Genomic DNA, 18320 nt, shown 5'->3' on the forward strand with positions numbered 1-18320 from the left:
GGGAGAGGGCTCCCTGTCAGTAGCCTTTGCATGTCTGCGTACCAGGGCTACTAGAAGCACTGGTCCCTTGTGGTGTTCTATCTTGTGGATGATTGCGGTCACGGTGGGAAGGCATATAAAAGAGTTTCCTGTGGCCAGGTCTGTACCAATTTAAAATTTGAGAGTCATTTGCAAGTTACACTTTTCTAATAATTTTTTTTTAAAAGATATACATAGGTCTGCCAGGTTCTTTTAGAACAATACATTTAGCTTTTTCACAATTTTCTTAAGTCTATTTTTTCAACTTTTTTAGTTTGCTATTAAAGATATGTTTTTTTAAATTTAAGAAGTACACATTTATTGATTTTAGTTTCGGTTTTAGATTGATGTTGCCTATATGCTTTTACTTCAGTATGTTTTACATATGATATATCTGTTTTGCTTTTCTGTGTTACATTTTTTTGTGAGGTTTCTTATTTTGCTTTTATGTATATTACCCATTGTATATATTATTGTTTTGATTCCTCATTTTTTATATATATGTTGTTATTTATGATTTCGTATTATTCATTAAGAACATAAGAAAATGCCATACTGGGTCAGTCCAAGGGTCCATCAAGCCCAGCATCCTGTTTCCAACAGTGGCCAATCCAGGCCATAAGAACCTGGCAGGTACCCAAAAACTAAGTCTATTCCATGTTACCATTGCTAATGGCAGTGGCTATTCTCTAAGTGAACTTAATAGCAGGTAATGGACTTCTCCAAGAACTTATCCAATCCTTTTTTTAAACACAGCTATACTAACTGCACTAACCACATCCTCTGGCAACAAATTCCAGAGTTTAATTGTGCGTTGAGTAAAAAAGAACTTTCTCCGATTAGTTTTAAATGTGCCACATGCTAACTTCATGGAGTGCCCCCTAGTCTTTCTACTATCCGAAAGAGTAAATAACCGATTCACATCTACCCGTTCTAGACCTCTCATGATTTTAAACACCTCTATCATATCCCCCCCCTCAGTCGTCTCTTCTCCAAGCTGAAAAGTCCTAACCCCTTTAGTCTTTCCTCATAGGGGAGTTGTTCCATTCCCCTTATTGTGGTAGCCCTTCTCTGTACCTTCTCCATCGCAATTATATCTTTTTTGAGATGCGGCAACCAGAATTGTACACAGTATTCAAGGTGCGGTCTCACCATGGAGCGATACAGAGGCATTATGACATTTTCCGTTTTATTCACCATTCCTTTTCTAATAATTCCCAACATTGTTTGCTTTTTTGACTGCCGCAGCACACTGAACCGACAATTTCAATGTGTTATCCACTATGACGCCTAGATCTCTTTCTTGGGTTGTAGCACCTAATATGGAACCCAACATTGTGTAATTATAGCATGGGTTATTTTTCCCTATATGCATCACCTTGCACTTATCCACATTAAATTTCATCTGCCATTTGGATGCCCAATTTTCCAGTCTCACAAGGTCTTCCTGCAATTTATCACAATCTGCTTGTGATTTAACTACTCTGAACAATTTTGTGTCATCTGCAAATTTGATTATCTCACTCGTCGTATTTCTTTCCAGATCATTTATAAATATATTGAAAAGTAAGGGTCCCAATACAGATCCCTGAGGCACTCCACTGTCTACTCCCTTCCACTGAGAAAATTGTCCATTTAATCCTACTCTGTTTCCTGTCTTTTAGCCAGTTTGCAATCCACGAAAGGACATCGCCACCTATCCCATGACTTTCTACTTTTCCTAGAAGCCTCTCATGAGGAACTTTGTCAAAAGCCTTCTGAAAATCCAAGTATACTATATCTACCGGTTCACCTTTATCCACATGTTTATTAACTTCTTCAAAAAAGTGAAGCAGATTTGTGAGGCAATACTTGCCCTGGGTAAAGCCATGCTGACTTTGTTCCATTAAACCATGTCTTTCTATATGTTCTGTGATTTTGATGTTTAGAACACTTTCCAAACATACATTATTTATGTATGTTTGTCTCATAGCCCCTGAGGCAGCCACATGGATGTGGCGAAACTCGGCCTGAGTTGGGCAGTTTTTGTTTTATATGTCTCCAGCCAATAAAGATTGAAAAAGACATTCTTCGGCATCTACCTTCTTATTTTTGCTCACAGCTTTTCTAGATCGCCTACCTTGCTGCTTTTTGTGTCCAGGTCTGTACCAGGGCATTGATTCCTTGGTACTGAGGTACCTGTCTGCGGCTGAAGAAGCTGGGCACTTGGGCGTTGGACCGGTTTGCCAAAAGGTCCATGGTTGGTATTCCCCAACAGCTTACTATCAACTGGAATGCTGTGGTCGACAGTCTCCATTCTCCTGGGTCTAGGCTTTCTCTGCTGATGTAATACGTAGCGACGCTGTCTTTCACAGCGATGTGGACGGCCGAGATCTCTCGAAGGTTTGCTTCCGCCAACGTCATTAGGGGGTCTATTTCTAGAGACAACTGTTGGCTTCTGGTTCCTCCCTGACGGTTGATGTAGGCCACTGTTGTGGCGTTGTCTGACATGACTGACTGATTTGTCTGAGTGTGACCGAACCGTAGGCAGGCTAGTCTGACTGCCCGTGCTTCTAGGCGATTGATGTTCCATCCAGACTCTTCTTTGTTCCATTGCCCCTGGGCGGTTAGCTCCTGGCAGTGTGCTCTCCATCCCCATAGGCTGGCATCCGTGGTGAGTAGGATCCAGGTTGGTGAGGACAGCCTCACTCCCTGGCTCAGATGGCCTTCTTGTAGCCACCATCATAGTTGGGTCCGAACTTTGTCCGGGAGCTGGAGACGAACGGTGTAGTTCTGGGACAGCGGGCTCCATCGTGACAGAGCGCTGTAGGGGTTTCATGTGAGCTCTTGCCCATGGCACTACTTCCAGTGTGGATGCCACGAGGCAGAGGACTCTGAGTTAGTCCCATGCTGAGGGACTAAGCTCGCTCAACAGGGTTCACAACTGGGTCATCAGTTTTGATCTCCTTGTTGGTGTCAAGATGACTGTCTTGTTTGGTGTCAAACCGAACTCCCAGGTATTCTAGGGATTGGGAGGGCTGCAAACAGCTTGTTCCCCTTCCTCCAGGGGTTCTGAATCATCGTCTGAGTTTTCCATGTCCCTGAAGGTGGGGCTTATGGGCAGTGGAGGCACTTCTCTGGGCATAGAGGGTCCCGGGATGTTGAGGTCCTCTGGCAGCGGCTGTTACCGTGTTATCGGAGGCCCCGGCTGCATGTGGACGAAGGTATGCAGGCCTTTGAAGAATTCCACCCAGGAGATAGATACTGGGTCTAAATTAAGAGGCACTATGTCCCTGGGGAGCCCTGTTTGAAGCAGGCTCCCGCCGGAGGGCGCAAGGTCTGGCATACTGTTCGAGAAGCTGGATGCTGGCACCGGCTGGGGAGGGCCATGGGCTGAATCCCCCAGGGCCTCCTCGCACTGTATACACAGGGCCGTGGCCTCCTCATGCTGTGAGGCTCTGATGTGGCATGCTGGGCAAAGGCCCTGAGCTTCTTCTCCGGTGGTGCCATGGCTTGTGCGCATAAAAATACAGGTACTGGGCGGCCTAGTTTTGTGCTTCAGTGCGTCGAGGTTATGCGCGGGCCGCTGTGCGCATGGGCGAAACTTATGCGCCCAACCCTTCCCCCAAACTTCTAGGGGCAGAGGATCACAGCGCTTCAACCCATACAGAAGCACATATCAAGCGGCTTGCCCTGCAGCCAGGAGCCAGTCCTTTCGGAACAAGCACAACAAAAGGGGAGCTGGCTCTGGGCCAGGTCCCAGCCGCACCCCACAATGAAAAATCAGCCGACCCGTCCAAGGGAAGAAGCCATATGGGGCAGACTTTCCCTATTCTACCAAAGATGGGTCGAGATAACTTCGGACAAGTGGGTCCTAGCCATCATTCAAGAGGGATATTATCTGGATTTCCACCACATCCCTCCAGACAAGTTTGTGGAATCCCCCTGCCACGACCCCTCCAAGAGGATGGCAGTGGAAGCTACACTGACCAGATTACACCGGAACTCACGTCCCCCAGCGGGAGCCTACCTCAGGACGGCGGACAGGGCTGTGAACAGGTCAAGATGGCGACCACCTCTGAGTTTCTCCACCTGGGAGGACCCCTGAATCTGACTGGGGCCTAGCCCTGCTAGGACTGATCAACCTGATGGCACTGGCGCCAGCTGACGACCTGTGCGACTCTTCGAACTTTGGAGACCTTAGACTTTAAAGAAGTTTTCTACCTTACCTTGTCTCGGCATTTCCCGGTCTCGTTCCGGGCGGTCTCTAGCTGCGGGGGGAGAGGTAAGTACCTTCACCGCCGCGCTTGAAGTCGCACCCGCTGCCTCTCAGCCTCACCTGTTGACAGGGGCTAAGTCCATGCCGAGGGTCGGCTGCCAGACAGAGGCCAACCTCTGAGGGATCGCAGAAATCACCTCAGGAATTCTCAGCTGGGGGAGGGACCCAAGGGGTGTCACCGCAGGAGAGCGGGGCTCGTCTGTAGATGTAAGATTTGTTTTGGGTTTCTTTGGTAAATTACTCTAACACTGTGCGAGCGTGCATAGAGTCCCGAACTGCTATGGAGATGGAAAATACTGAAGAGCAGCACTTCCTGCTGGGGTATATGTACTAGTACTGACGTCAGATTGAAATCTGATCCTTCTCCAACTGCTATCAGTACACTATACCCATTGGTCCTAAGTCCATCTGCTACATGCTAGGAAATCACATTTACACACATGCTGTGTTTCTCACACACTCTCTCACCTACACCAGCTCTCAATCACATACAGTGACACATGCTCTCTTACTTATACATACAAGATCTTAATCATACATACACATGATCTCACTTACACATACAGGTTCTCAGTCACACTTACATTCATGTTCCCTCACACACAAATGATCTCAATCACAATCACACACTTACAGATACATGCTGTCACATACACAGAATCTCAAACACATGCTTGCTCACTCTCCCCCCCCCCCCCCCCTTTCCATAGAACTAGCAGCAGCAGCCTCCTCCAATGCCAGCCTTAGCAGCAGCCGCCTCAAGAAAGGACTCCCTTCCACAGTGGGGATAGATGTTGCTCCTCTTGTCCTGCGTGCCGTGGTGCTCATTCTTCAGACCGTGCGCCTCTTCTCCGGGCTGATGCTGCCTGCACTAGCATAGTTTCTTCCCGCACGTGAGGCTGCTGCATACTACTTCCTCTTCTGGGTCATAGGAAGAAGAGACCATGCTGGTACCGCCGACTCCAGCTCTCCTGCTGCGTTCCGCCCGGGCATTTTAAGCCCAGGCGGAAGATAAGTTTCTATTTTGCTGGGGTAGGGGGAGCAGCTGGGCTAGCAGGGGACCGGCAAGTGTGGTAACACACTGGTTGAGAACTGCTGCATTAGGGAATAGCCACCACTTGTCGCATGGGATCTATTTAGCATTTGGATACTTGACAGGTACTTGTGACTTGGATTGGCCATGGTTAGAAACAGGATACTGGGCTTTATGGACCCTTGGTCTGACCCAGTATGGCATATCTTATGTTAAACATGGAAATGGATGGGACATCAATGAAAGGACTGAATGCAGATCAGCAGAAAGAAATTTTGCTGCTGCATCCTAAATAAACTGTAAAGGTTTAAGGCAGACAAGGTTAGAGAATCAGTTTATTACACTATTTAGCTCACAGCTTTTCATTGTTAGATCAAGGCAAGCTACATTCAGGTACTGTAGATATTTGCCTATCCCTAAAGGGCTTACAATCTAAGATGGTAGCTGAGGCAATGGAGGGTGAAGAAACTTGCCGTAGACACAAGGTATGCCAGCAGGGTTTGAACTCTGACTTGCCGCCCACTGTGCTAACCACTAAGCTGTTACTCCAATACAGTTTAATGTGAGTGGTTGTCAGGTGTCTGGAGCGAGTTTTACATTTAAAAATTGCTTCAGTGCTGCAATACAAAACCACTGGGGTGGCATTTCATTACAAAATACCTGGTAAATTAAGTGAACAAAAAAAGTAAATCAGTAAAAACTGATCTACTTCAATAAAATTAGGTAAATTTATTGGTGAGTCTATAAAAACCTGAAAACTAGTTAAGACCATTTTACATGTGCTACATCACAAGGCTGATTAAATTTAATCTTTGTTGTACTTAAAAGTCAAACTTTCAGAAAGCAGCACACTTTCTACATTTTTTTTTTACTTTAGTTACTAAAAACAGAAATAGTTAAAGAAGTGAAAGTAGGCCCCACTCATATAGCCTGGACAACTGCTGGGCTAGTAAATTTGAGCCAGACTAGGACATGCCTTTCCAAAGTGGCAAAGTTTGAGTGTGATGAGATGTATGATGGCTTGACAGACAGGAGCTGCAAGACAGGTAAGGCTGTCCTTCCCACACCCAGCTCAGGCCATTAATACCGATAACCTTTTTCCAAACCTAAAGGGGTCATTTTAAGAGTTATGCTAGATATAAAATTAGGATAGCTACATTTAGAAAAAGATATTAGATATGGATAGGTTTGTTGCTGCTGCATTTTATACTGTCAGAACTGTATCTGCAATATACCATATTTTTCGCTCCATAAGACACACCTAGGATTCAGAGCAGGACAATTAAAAAAAATAAAATAAAAACAATAGTGTGCTAAACCGGCTCTCTGTTCCTGGGCGTCTGTGCGTCTTATGGAGCAAATTAGGGGAGGGCATAAAATGTTTTTGGGTCCCCATTTTCAGGTTTGAGGACCATTTCTGTCCACTCCCCTGTGGGCCGTCCATTGCTACCATGTGACAGGGGCCGACCAATGGCACTGGTAGCCCCTGTGACATAGTAAGGGCAAAGGCTATCGGCTCCATTTTGAATACTGGTAGCCGACAGCCCAAGTGCAGGAGATCACTCCCACACCCCCGCTGGACCACCAGGGACTTTTAGCAAGTCTTGGGGGGGGGGGGGTTTGTAGTTAATTAACTTTAAAGGGTTGGGGTGGGTTTTTTTATATTCACTCCATAAGATGCACAGATATTTCCCCCCCACTTTTGGGGGAAAAAAAAGTGCGTCTTATGGAGCGAAAAATACGGTAAATAAAACTGACCCTTCCCCCTTAAAAATCTTGCTCTCCCTTTTGTATAGGGTCCCACTTAAGTGTTAGAAAATAAAATAAAAAACACAACATACCTTTGCTGCTGCTGGCCCCCAGGATGCCTATAACTCCCAGAATCTATTAAAAAAAAAAAAAAGAAAGCTTTTTAAACAAGAATTAGAGCATGTCAGCAAAACAGCACAAATCTTGTAAAATTCTTGAGTAACTAAAGATAGCTTAAGATAAATGACAAGCAATAAAAGTGTTCTAAATTTGCTCATTGAAGATAGGAATAGTAAAGTTGAATCCCCCCCCCAAAAAAAAAAAAAAAAAAATCATGAATAAACCAGTCCATGCAACTATTCTTTCAAGGACAATAACCAAATCTAGCCAATACGCTCGTTGAGAAACATTCTAATGCAGTTGTGGCCTATTCCAGTCCTGGACTTTCAGACCACACTGCAGCCTGTGGATGTGTAGGCGTGTGCAAGACAACACAGATGGCCACCGCCATGTGGCCTAGTAATGTCAAGAGCTGGCGGGTCGACGTGCAGGTCGAGTTCATCTGTAGGGCTAGGGTGCAGAGCACATTGGCCCTGTCCATTGGTAGGAACACCTGGCCTTGAGCTGTGTTGATACAGGCACCAACGAACTGAAGATTCCACATGGGTTGAAGGCTGGATTTTTTGTAGTTTATCACCAATTCCAGACCTTCCAGGCATTGGATCATGGTGATCAGGTTGCTCTGCAGGGCGGCGGGCTGTGGGGCTACCAGCAGCCAGTCATCTAGGTACGGAAACAGTCAAATTCCTTGTCTCCTGAGCTAGGCTACTGCTACTGTTAGGCACTTGGTAAATACCCTTAGGGTAGATTAGTCCAAAAGGGTAGAACCTTATACTGATAGTGCTGGTTCTCGACCTAAGCACACAGGTAGTGCCAGGAGGAGGGGTTCATGGGGATGTGCAAGTAGGCATCCTTGAGGTCTAGTGAGCACATCCAATTGTTGGGTTGGAGGAACAGAAGGATGGACTTGAGCGAAGTCATCTTGAATTTTTCCTTGACCAGGAACTTGTTTAGGGCTCAGAGATGCAAGATGAGGTGCAAGCCCCCCCCCCCCCAACTTCTTGGGTATGAGGAAGTACTGGGAGTAGAACCCTTGACCCAGTGGGGCTTGGGAATCTGCTGGATGGAACACTGGTGTAGAAGCAAGGATATTTCCTCCCACAACAAGGTGCAATCCCCTTCAGTGGAGTGATGTGGAAGAGCTGGCTTCCAAGCCATCCTTGACGATGGAGAGAACCTAACAATCTGAAGTGATGGTTTCCCAGGAGTTGTAGAAATGGGAAATACTCCCTGTACATAGCAGTGGAAGTGGTCCCCGTTTCTCTAAAAACCCTGTTGGGATTTGGGGTTAGCAGGAATGGTTGTGGAAGTAATTGCTGTCGTGGGCCCTGTTGACAATTCCATGGCTGTTGCTGTGCCAGTCGCACCGGAGGGTAGAAAGGTGCCAGGTAAACCAGGTACTGGCGGAATAGTCGTCGAGGAAAACATGGCTTCCTATAGGTTGGATAATATTTCTTCGAGCCAGACTGGTCCGATGGGGATGCTAGGGACATCACAGCAATGTTCTGATCTTTTAGCTGCACCACAGTCTCACAACTTTTCCCCAAAGAGGATGTCTGGATGGCAGGGGATGTCTTCCAGCTTTTTGTGGTCATCCTCACGAATGACGCTGGCCCAGAGCCATGCTATCCTCCTGGCTGCAATGCCCCCTGCTGTAGTATGGGCTGATGTTTTGAAGACTTCATAGATAGCTCATAACAGATGCTGCAGGCCTTCCTCCATGTCATGGAAGGGTTGAGGCATCGCAGCTGTGTGGCGACGAAGGGCTTGAGAAACTGTAGGCACTTTTAGAAGTATTGAGTTATATAGAATTGATGTTGCTGAATCTTAGCGTTCAGCATCCCGGATAGGTATGCCTGAAGTCATCCAGGTACCTGGAGTCCTGGCCTGGAGGAATGTGGGAGTGGAGGCAGGACTTTTTGGCCCTCTTCATTGCTGATTCCACCACAACGGATGCGTGGGGAAGCTGTAAAGCACCAAAGAAGGGAGGACTGTCGCATACGGAATTTTAGGTCCGTTTTTCTGAAGGTGGCCAGGCCCAAGAAATGGCACTTCCAGGCTTTGGTCATGACCGCATCTAGTACAGTTTGTAATGGGAGGGCGGTGGGCTCGGCCATGTCAAGCTCCGGGCCCAGGCACAAGTAACAGTAACTGTGCCCGTCTGTCTCAGACATTACCTTGCCACACTGGCAGAATTTGAATCCCGGCAGCCTGGGAGGCATGCCGGGTGCAGAAGATTGAAGAAAAACGGTCGGAGAAGAACTGGATCGAGGGAGTTGAGGCGCTCCGCATGCAACTCGCACTAGGACAAGACTGAGGGGAAGATGGCGCCGCACAGGAAAGTAGGCGCAGGCTCACAGAGCAAAGTTGTCAGCTAGAGGAAGCTCTGCCTCGGCCGTCCTGGAAGACATCTCCCCAGACAGCATGGCTAATTCAGCCTGTTTATTTGTGGGAAAACCATTATTAATCAGGTAGACTGGGAAAAGCCACTATTTATCCCTGAGGGTGAGCAAAAAAGGAATGGATCTACTCTTTCAGATTTGCCAGGTACTTATGACTAGGGCTGGATACCAAGAGTGAGGATAAATATAAAAGTAATGTCATACTGTGTCCATCAAGTCCAGCAGCCTGTCTCCAATAGTGGCTAATCCAGCTCACAAGAACCCAGCAGGATCCTAAAAAAAATAGACCCAATCTTTCTCTTATAATTAGGGATAAGCAGTGAATTTCCTATATCTACATGGCTAACAGTTTATGGACTTTTCCTCCAGTAATTTGTCTAAACCCTGCTATGCTAACTACTTTCACCACAACCTCTGGCAACGAATTCTACAGTTGTGCAGAGTAAAAAAATAGTCTAAATGTGCTACTTACTAGCATCAAAGTTGTCCCCTAGTCCTAGACTCTTTGAAAGATAAATACCATTCCCTATTTACCCATTCCACTCAAGATTTTATAGACATCTCCTCTTGGCTACCTCTTCTCTAAGCTGAAGACCTCTAACTTCTTATGCTTTCCTTAGGTGAGCTGTTCCATCCCCTTTTATCATGTTGGCCACCCTTCTTTATACTTTTTTTTTTTTTTTTTTTTTTTAAATATGAACCAGAATTGCACACAGTGATGGACTGATACAGAAGTATTAAGATACACTAATTTTCCATTCCATTCTTATCTAACATTGTCTTTGCTTTTTTGACCACTGCCACAGATGAGGGTTTTATAGTACTGCCCACAATGATTCCAAAATCATTTTTCTGGGTGATAACACAACATTAAGGAGACAGATTATTCTTCCCTATATACATCACTTTGCACTTATCCACAATCTAATATTTCTTTAAAAACCCTGTTTATATCCAAATGTAGTCATTAACTAAACTGCTGGAAATCAAAAGAACGTAATGTACATTGTCATGATAGTTTGTCATCTACTGAATTATAATTTCTCTTCACCATATATACCTTGAAATTGTCTAGCTGGATAAAGATTTTGGCACCCGACTTGTGTACATTAAGTTTGATTATTTCCAGTAGTCTTGTTAATGACATTTTGGATATGAAAAAGCTTTCCTTAGAACTTTTGATGAATATTGACATTTTGGTGAATGATTTTACTCTTGTGCTCTACCACTGTTCTAAGTCTACAGCACAAATCTTTGCATGTTTATATAATATCTTTTTTAGTTGCATTAATATAAGGTTGTTATTCATGTCCCACTTTGAATTAAATAACCACATGACTAAACAAACAGCTGAGTATCATTTTTGCTTATTTGTGAGCAACAGACAAAAACTATTATAGGAAATGTCAAGTTAACGGGGCGGTGTAGGTATTAACATATGAATGTTCATAGAGATGTTATATGATCAGATGTTCAAAATAAATTAAGTGATAAAGATCCTTACCTTCAAGCCACTGCTGTTATTTTTGCAAAGTTTAAGCCCTAATAATGGTTAAACGCACAAACTGAACCTGTAATACTAACCTCTTACCCAGGCCTCTAGCTATACATATGGTATTTTTGACAAATTGCTATTTGTGTTTTGTATACTGTTTTGGAATGATTTCTAAAGAAGACTGTACAGAAATTATAACAAAAAAAAAAAATCACTATAGCTATACTTATGTAATCTTTGAATTAACCAAAATGAAGGTAAATGGAGGGTGTATTAAATGCACGGAACAGAAAAAGTCCCTAATCAGATTTATTTCAAAATCTTATAACCCAAATCAGATCCTATATTAGAATGCCTTGTAATGTATCAATTACAGAGATTACCTACAAAAGAGCCCTGAAAACGTATATCCTTAAACATGTCAGCCTTATAAAGAGGTATTTTCTGTCCAACTATTCTGGTTTTCTTCTATGGATGGGTTAACAATACTAATCCCTCAAATACAGACATTTTCATTTGACACTAAACTGATCTGTCCCTCTATGCAATCAGTTTAAGGTTAACTATTTATTCAAGAAATCCTGCCAGGCCAAGAACCAACAGTACTTAAACCCCATTCTACTAAGCCTGGGAACTATATATTCACGGTCCCCAGTTTCCTGCAGCAGTTGCTGTGTAATTTACCCTTGAAAAGTTAGACTATTCTACAGTACATTTGCATTTTATTTTATAGAATACAAGTTTATTTACTATTGCTGATGTTAATTGCCATTTGCTAGATAATAAGCTTAGTATGAGAAATTCTTGGCCCACCCTAATTTTATGACTGCACATAATATATGCATTTGTGAAATAGTCTTATGATTGTGTTGCCATATAATTTGTTAGCATTGTGTTACGAATATACTATACTTTTTTGAGGGGGGGGACCTTAGTGATTGGTATTGAGAAAGGAGGCAGAAGACAGAACAGGAGAGAAGAGAGGGATAGGGATCATAGGGAAGAAGGGCTGAAGAATAGCAGAGGATCCTGGATCAGGCAGATCCACTCACACCTTCCAATTCCCTCACTTACTATATATAACCACTCTCTCTCTTCTCTCATACATATCCCATACCTCCTGTAACCCCCTCACTCACATATTAAACCCCTCTCACCACAGATCCAAGCTTATCAGAGAACAGCAGAGGTAATTCAACATCTTGAGCTGCTGATTTTGCTTGTATTGTCCACTTTAAAAGATTAGGCTTGGAAAAGAAATAGCCAAGAGGAGATATGATAGAGGTCTATAAATCTTGAATGGAGTAGAATAGGTAAACAAGGAACCTATTTATCCTGTCCTACATTTCTAGAACTAGGAAACACTCCATGGAGCTAACAGGTAGCATTTTTAAAACAAATCAGAAAAATACTTTTTCAAGCACACAAACTGTGGAATTTGTCAGAGGATATGGTGAAAGCAATTAGGAGTAGCTAAGTTTAAAATGGGATTTAGACAAGTCCCTAAAGGAAAAGTCCATAAACCACTATTAGGCCTAGAGAGAAAGGCATAGTTTATCCCTGGTTATGAGCAACGAGGACAGGAGCTGTTCTTTGGAATTTTACGCGATACTTCTGACCTGGATTAGTGGACAAAATGCTGGGCTTAATGGGCTTATTTCTTATGTAAAAAGAATATTTTCAACGCCCGCTCACACAACCCTAGTTTACAAGAGACTAACTAAATCACGGAGAGTTATAAATTAAGGACATTACCCCTCTCAGTTTTTAGCGTGCTCCAGTACCTATTCTACGTGCCCGTGCAAAACTCACAGCAAGTTTCAATGATAAAGGTTTATAAAAAGTGTCAGCCAACCAAGTTAGACTTTCAGGTGGTGTTAATGCTAGAAGAACCCAGCGAAAAGCAGAGCTCATCTGAAAAAATGAAAAAAAAAAAAAAAAAAAAAAAAGGAGCCGAGAACTACAAAGCATAACGCCCCTTTAATCATCCTCTCCCGCGGCCTACAAACTTCCCGCCTCCCCATGTCTAACATGGCTGCCGAATCCCATTTGCCTCTGCGTCACAGGCCACCAGCCCCAGGGTGGGGGTAAGAAACCGTCAGTCAGAAAAGCCGCGTCCTCGAGAAGGCTGGCGCGCGAGTATTAGAGTGGCCCAAGGCCTTCCTTATCCACGAGGAGTGACTTGCGCGCGCTGGCTCACACACAGCCATGCACGTCCTACCAACATGGTCGCGCGTGGACGAGCACTACCTACCGGAGGACATAATGGCTGCAATAGCGACCCCAGCGACTACTTAGACAACTGGAGATGTCCCAGCTCTCCGGCTTAAATGCGATTAGCTCACCCTACAGAGACCCAAAGCAGACACTGACAGGAAAACGGAAGTGAACGACAATTGAGGCGCCGACGACGAGGTTGATGAAGCCAATCAGGGCCCGCCGCACCAACGAGGCGTCAGACGGGGTACGCACGTTCTTTATTAGGCGCATCTAACGCTGGAACGTAGGAAAGAACCATGGCGCCACGAAGATGGCTTTTATTCGTTTTCTTTATTTGTTAGATGACTTGTACTTTTGTACTTGCTATGTAGGAAAAGGGGCTAATGGGAGGCAGGCTGAGACGCTCGTCCCTCAGGTGGCCCCTGAATGGTTTGTCCCGGACCCTCCTTGTTGAACTGCGTCGGAGCCCAGTGCGATAAATATTAGGTCACGTGATCTCGTAACCCGGACGTAGCCTGCGGCATTTAATATATATGGGTTAGCAGAGAAGCGGGCGTTTTTGATTCAGTAAAGTCTTGCATAGAACCTAGTTCGTAACGTAGACGTCCTGCATCAAAGTCACAGAATTGGAGAATGAATTGATGAACCAGGTTGTTAAATAGCTATCAATTAAATCAGTGTAACGTTTAAATGACTGCGTGAAACGGTAATTATTTCACACTTCTTTGTGATAGATTGGGTAGTTGAATATATATATATATATATATATTTCTTTTTTTTTTTTTGTTGCAACAGCAGTCTCAATCAAATTAGTACAGCGCAATTTGTTTGTTATTAACTGCAAGTAAACCTTTAATTTGGGCACCACTTTCAGCATCTGCAGTGGTTCTTGCACCATGGGTCCACAGAGTGAAGTTTCTTAATGGAATTTTCCTCACGCAGGAGTACAGAGAACTACCAGAGGCACTCTTAGCACTCAGGGCCTTGGAAGATAATTTCCCCCCATCCAACAAAGGACTCGCACTTGCAGGCCGATACAGTAAAGTTCGCGGGAGAGTGGGCGATTCAATAAAACAAAATATTCAAATTAGGGCCCGCAGTAAAAAGAGGCGCTAAGGACACTAGCACGTCTCTATCGCCTCTTTTTTGACAGGAGCGACGGCTGTCAGCGAGTTTGACAGCTGACGCTCTATTTTGCCGGCGTCGGTTCTCAAACCCGCTGACAGCCACGGGTTCGGAAACCAGATGCCAGCAAAATTGAGCGTCTAGTTTTCAAGCCACAGGTCGATTTTAAATTTTTTAAAATGTATTTTAAATTATTTTTAACTTTTGGGACCTCAGACTTAATATCGCCATGATATTAAGTCGGAGGGTGCACAGAAAAGCAGTTTTTACTGCTTTTCTGTGCACTTTCCCAGTGCCGGCAGTAATTAACGCCAGCCTTTGGGGAGGCGCTAATTTCTGAAAGTAAAATGTGCTGCTTGGCATTTGCATGTTGCGGGCGCTATTAATTTCAGGGGGGGGGGTTGGACGCGCGTTTCCGACGCACTATTACCCCTTACTGAATAAGGGGTAAAGCTAGTGCGTCCAAACTCGGGTTAATAGTGCGCTCCACCGGAGCACTGTACTGTATTGGCCTGTTGGGGAGTAAAGAGACGGTGTCTACCGCTAGCCAGAGTCCCTTCCCCAAAAAGACTACCAATATGTTTATGTCCCCACCCATGCAGAACAGGCATGGGTGGGGTATCGCTCCATGGTGAGACCGCACCTTGAATATTGTGTACAATTCTGGTCGCCGCATCTCAAAAAAGATATAATTGCGATGGAGAAGGTACAGAGAAGGGCTACCAAAATGATAAGGGGAATGGAACAACTCCCCTATGAGGAAAGACTAAAGAGGTTAGGACTTTTCAGCTTGGAGAAGAGACGACTGAGGGGGGATATGATAGAGGTGTTTAAAATCATGAGAGGTCTAGACCGGGTAGATGTGAATCGGTTATTTACTCTTTCGGATAGTAGAAAGACTAGAGGACACTCCATGAAGTTAGCATGGGGCACATTTAAAACTAATCGGAGAAAATTCTTTTTTACTCAACGCACAATTAAACTCTGGAATTTGTTGCCAGAGAATGTGGTTCGTGCAGTTAGTATAGCTGTGTTTAAAAAAGGATTGGATAAGTTCTTGGAGGAGAAGTCCATTACCTGCTATTAAGTTCACTTAGAGAATAGCCACTGCCATTAGCAATGGTTACATGGAATAGACTTAGTTTTTGGGTACTTGCCAGGTTCTTATGGCTTGGATTGGCCACTGTTGGAAACAGGATGCTGGGCTTGATGGACCCTTGGTCTGACCCAGTATGGCATTTTCTTATGTTAGTGTTTTTCTGTTAGATTCCTTATCAGTGTATATCCTTCCTGAAAGGGTCTGCCTCATTTTTGAAAGAGAGACCTTATTAAGATTTTTGGAGAGTTGGTGACTGGATTGAAACCTTGAACCCTTATGATGAAGGTTAGTCCCCGGATCCTGAGGACAAGGGCTGGGGATCTGTGAGCCACACTTCTAGGTCAGAGAAGGAGCAATATCAGTGCAGCAACACCCCAGTCAGAGAAAGATTTTGGGAAGTGCAGAAGGTTCCCCTTTTTGCTGTGAGGAGGATTTTGATCCATCCCTCCTCCCAGTTCGCTGGGCTTGTATAGTTGGCGCATGTGTGCCTCAGAACTTTCCTTCAGAGAAGCCACATCTATTGGCTATTTGAGAAGAAGGTCGAAGATCTGGAGACCCTCAACAGGATCTTCACCCTGGGATGCAGGATACAGGCTGTGGGCAAGAGACTGAATTTTTGGACGGGTAGGATTTTTTTCGGGCTTTGGGATTCCCCAGAAGGATTCCCCTCACACTGGGACAATTTTACACTGAGGAGAAAACTGATAAGCTTTACCCTAGAGATTTGAGAAAAGGACACAAATCCATCAACAGAGAGACATTCTAAATATTTCCACTGGACAGTTTCAGTGTGGAATAGCTATTGGACCATGATGGAAGTTTTGGAAATAAATTCAGTAAATTTTATTTGAACACTCAGTCTGTGTCCAGCCTGTTTGTCCCTGTCACAAGAACACTACCAGAGATACACACATTTCAGGAGAAGCAAACCATCATCTGGGCCACAAAGAACTACCTTTACCCCCACAGAAAATATTCATCCCTTGGGACCTGCATTGTGAAATATGTGAGAAGACAGCTCCAGACAAATTCGGAAATAGGATTACACCACTATCTGCAAAGACAGAACTGGGGTCACCAGTGAAGGCTGAGGGACAGCTGAGAGCTTTCTTGATACTTAGAAACTGAATCCATTTTGCATAAATTGTTTTTAGTTTTCCAGTTTCTCCTGACATGCATTAAGCACAAACAGGGGAGAAAGATGAAATCTGTTTAAATGCATGCATTTTCTTTTAAACTGAACTAGGAATTTACTCAGATATGTTTCACATCATAGTATGAGAGCTTTAGACATACTTCTCAAGTATTATTATTCAATTTCAGCTTTCAAAATAGCTCAATAAAAAAATGTAATTGCAGAAAAAGTGCCAGCAGGAAAGGGTAAATCAGGCAGCAGATATCAGGGACAGCTGCAGTGACATCATCAATGGTGTGGGTGGGGTCACTGCCTGAGTGGGAGGTGCTAGGATTGTGACATCAGCCTGGTGTCAGAAGGCTTGAGGAGCAGTGAGCTGGTCTTAGTGAACAGTTTCTGGGAGGTTGCACCTTGCTTTTTAAGCTGAGGGTTTTGCTATTGAGAGATGGCTAATTGTTATACCAAAGCGAAAAAGGAGGGGAAGATCTTCATTCCATGGAGGACTGGAAGGGTTGCTCCAGGAAACAGACGCGAGAAAGTGGATCGGAGGCACTTCAGGTGCTGGGTTTCATGGAGGCCAATAAAGTTTCTCCTGTTAAAGAGTTAGGGCAGGCAGGGTAGGATCCTGTGGCCGACTCTGACCTTCTCCTCGCAGGGGTGGTGGAGAGCAACAGGGACTTAGAAGGCAATTCGAAGTTGCCAATTCCACTGGCCTCAGTGGATTCTGTAAGTGAAGGCAGCAGCTTTGGTAACACAGAGAGCCAAGACGAGACTGGCAGCAGGCACAGCGATGCCACCTCCACCTGGGCACTAGCGGCTGCTGGAGCAGGAACACCAGACAAGGATGGTACAGCAGACATTGTGGACTTTGCTGAGGAGTGGCAGGACAGGATCCAGGCCTTTGAGCCTTCAGAAGGTGAAAGGTCATGAATTTAAACTATAGGAATCAAAGAGCATGAGAGCTGAGGTGATTGATGCAGGCAGCTCTTAAATAATCAGCATCACATCGTTGCAGCAAAATTAATATCTTTGGTGCGTACAGAGAAACGCTAGTGGTAGACGAGGAGAAATGTGAGAAATGCAAATAAACCCTCACTACTGAGAGTGGTGCAAAAGCAAGACATAAGAGCTACTTTAAGGAAAAGGCATAACAGGTTGAGGAGGTCTTACAAAAGTAAAAAGCATGGAAAAATGTGTATGAAAGTAATGAGACAAGCGGCAATTAAACCTGAGAGAAACATTGTTCTACTTAGAAAAACATCCCAAAAGATACTTTAGGTTAGGTACATGAAAGCTTCCTATAATTTTCAGAGGGGAGCAAGCGACACGGGGCACAAGCCATTGACATATGTTTTTTGTTTGGGTTTTTTTTTCATTTTACACATCTCTACTAACCATTGATATTCAAAGATGTTCCGTTAAGTATCTATATATGTAGCCATATATCTTTAGGGTAGTATATTCAGTAGGACATTTATCCCATTGAATATATTGCACATGTTTTACAGCTAATTTTAGCCGGATAACCTGTCCACTAAATAGCCTTCTGAATATTGGTCTCTCTCTATGTCTATGATTACTGAGTGTAATATTTTGTTGGCTTGTATTTGGGCCTTATTATTGCATTGTGATGAGAATTTTAAATAAAATAATAAAAAAAAAAACC

The 18320-nt window shown here is 44.2% G+C and overlaps 1 protein-coding gene across 3 annotated transcripts in view; it reads right to left on the reverse strand.

Moving 5' to 3' along the window:
• The window catches only part of TAF15 (TATA-box binding protein associated factor 15), a 208388-nt gene extending 194902 nt beyond the window's left edge, over window positions 1-13486 (reverse strand). For all 3 annotated transcript variants that reach the window (XM_029612772.1, XM_029612771.1, XM_029612769.1), the window contains exons 1-2: window positions 13330-13486; window positions 7151-7193 (exon numbers count right to left, since the gene is read on the reverse strand). In XM_029612772.1, the coding sequence (XP_029468632.1) occupies window positions 7151-7193; window positions 13330-13339 (53 nt within the window). In that variant the 5' untranslated portion in view covers window positions 13340-13486. The remainder of the gene's footprint in view (window positions 1-7150; window positions 7194-13329) is intronic.
• Between the last annotated feature and the right edge of the window lie 4834 nt (window positions 13487-18320).

The sequence above is a fragment of the Rhinatrema bivittatum genome, chromosome 8, assembly GCF_901001135.1.
Source record: "Rhinatrema bivittatum chromosome 8, aRhiBiv1.1, whole genome shotgun sequence".
Lineage (NCBI taxonomy): Eukaryota > Metazoa > Chordata > Amphibia > Gymnophiona > Rhinatrematidae > Rhinatrema > Rhinatrema bivittatum.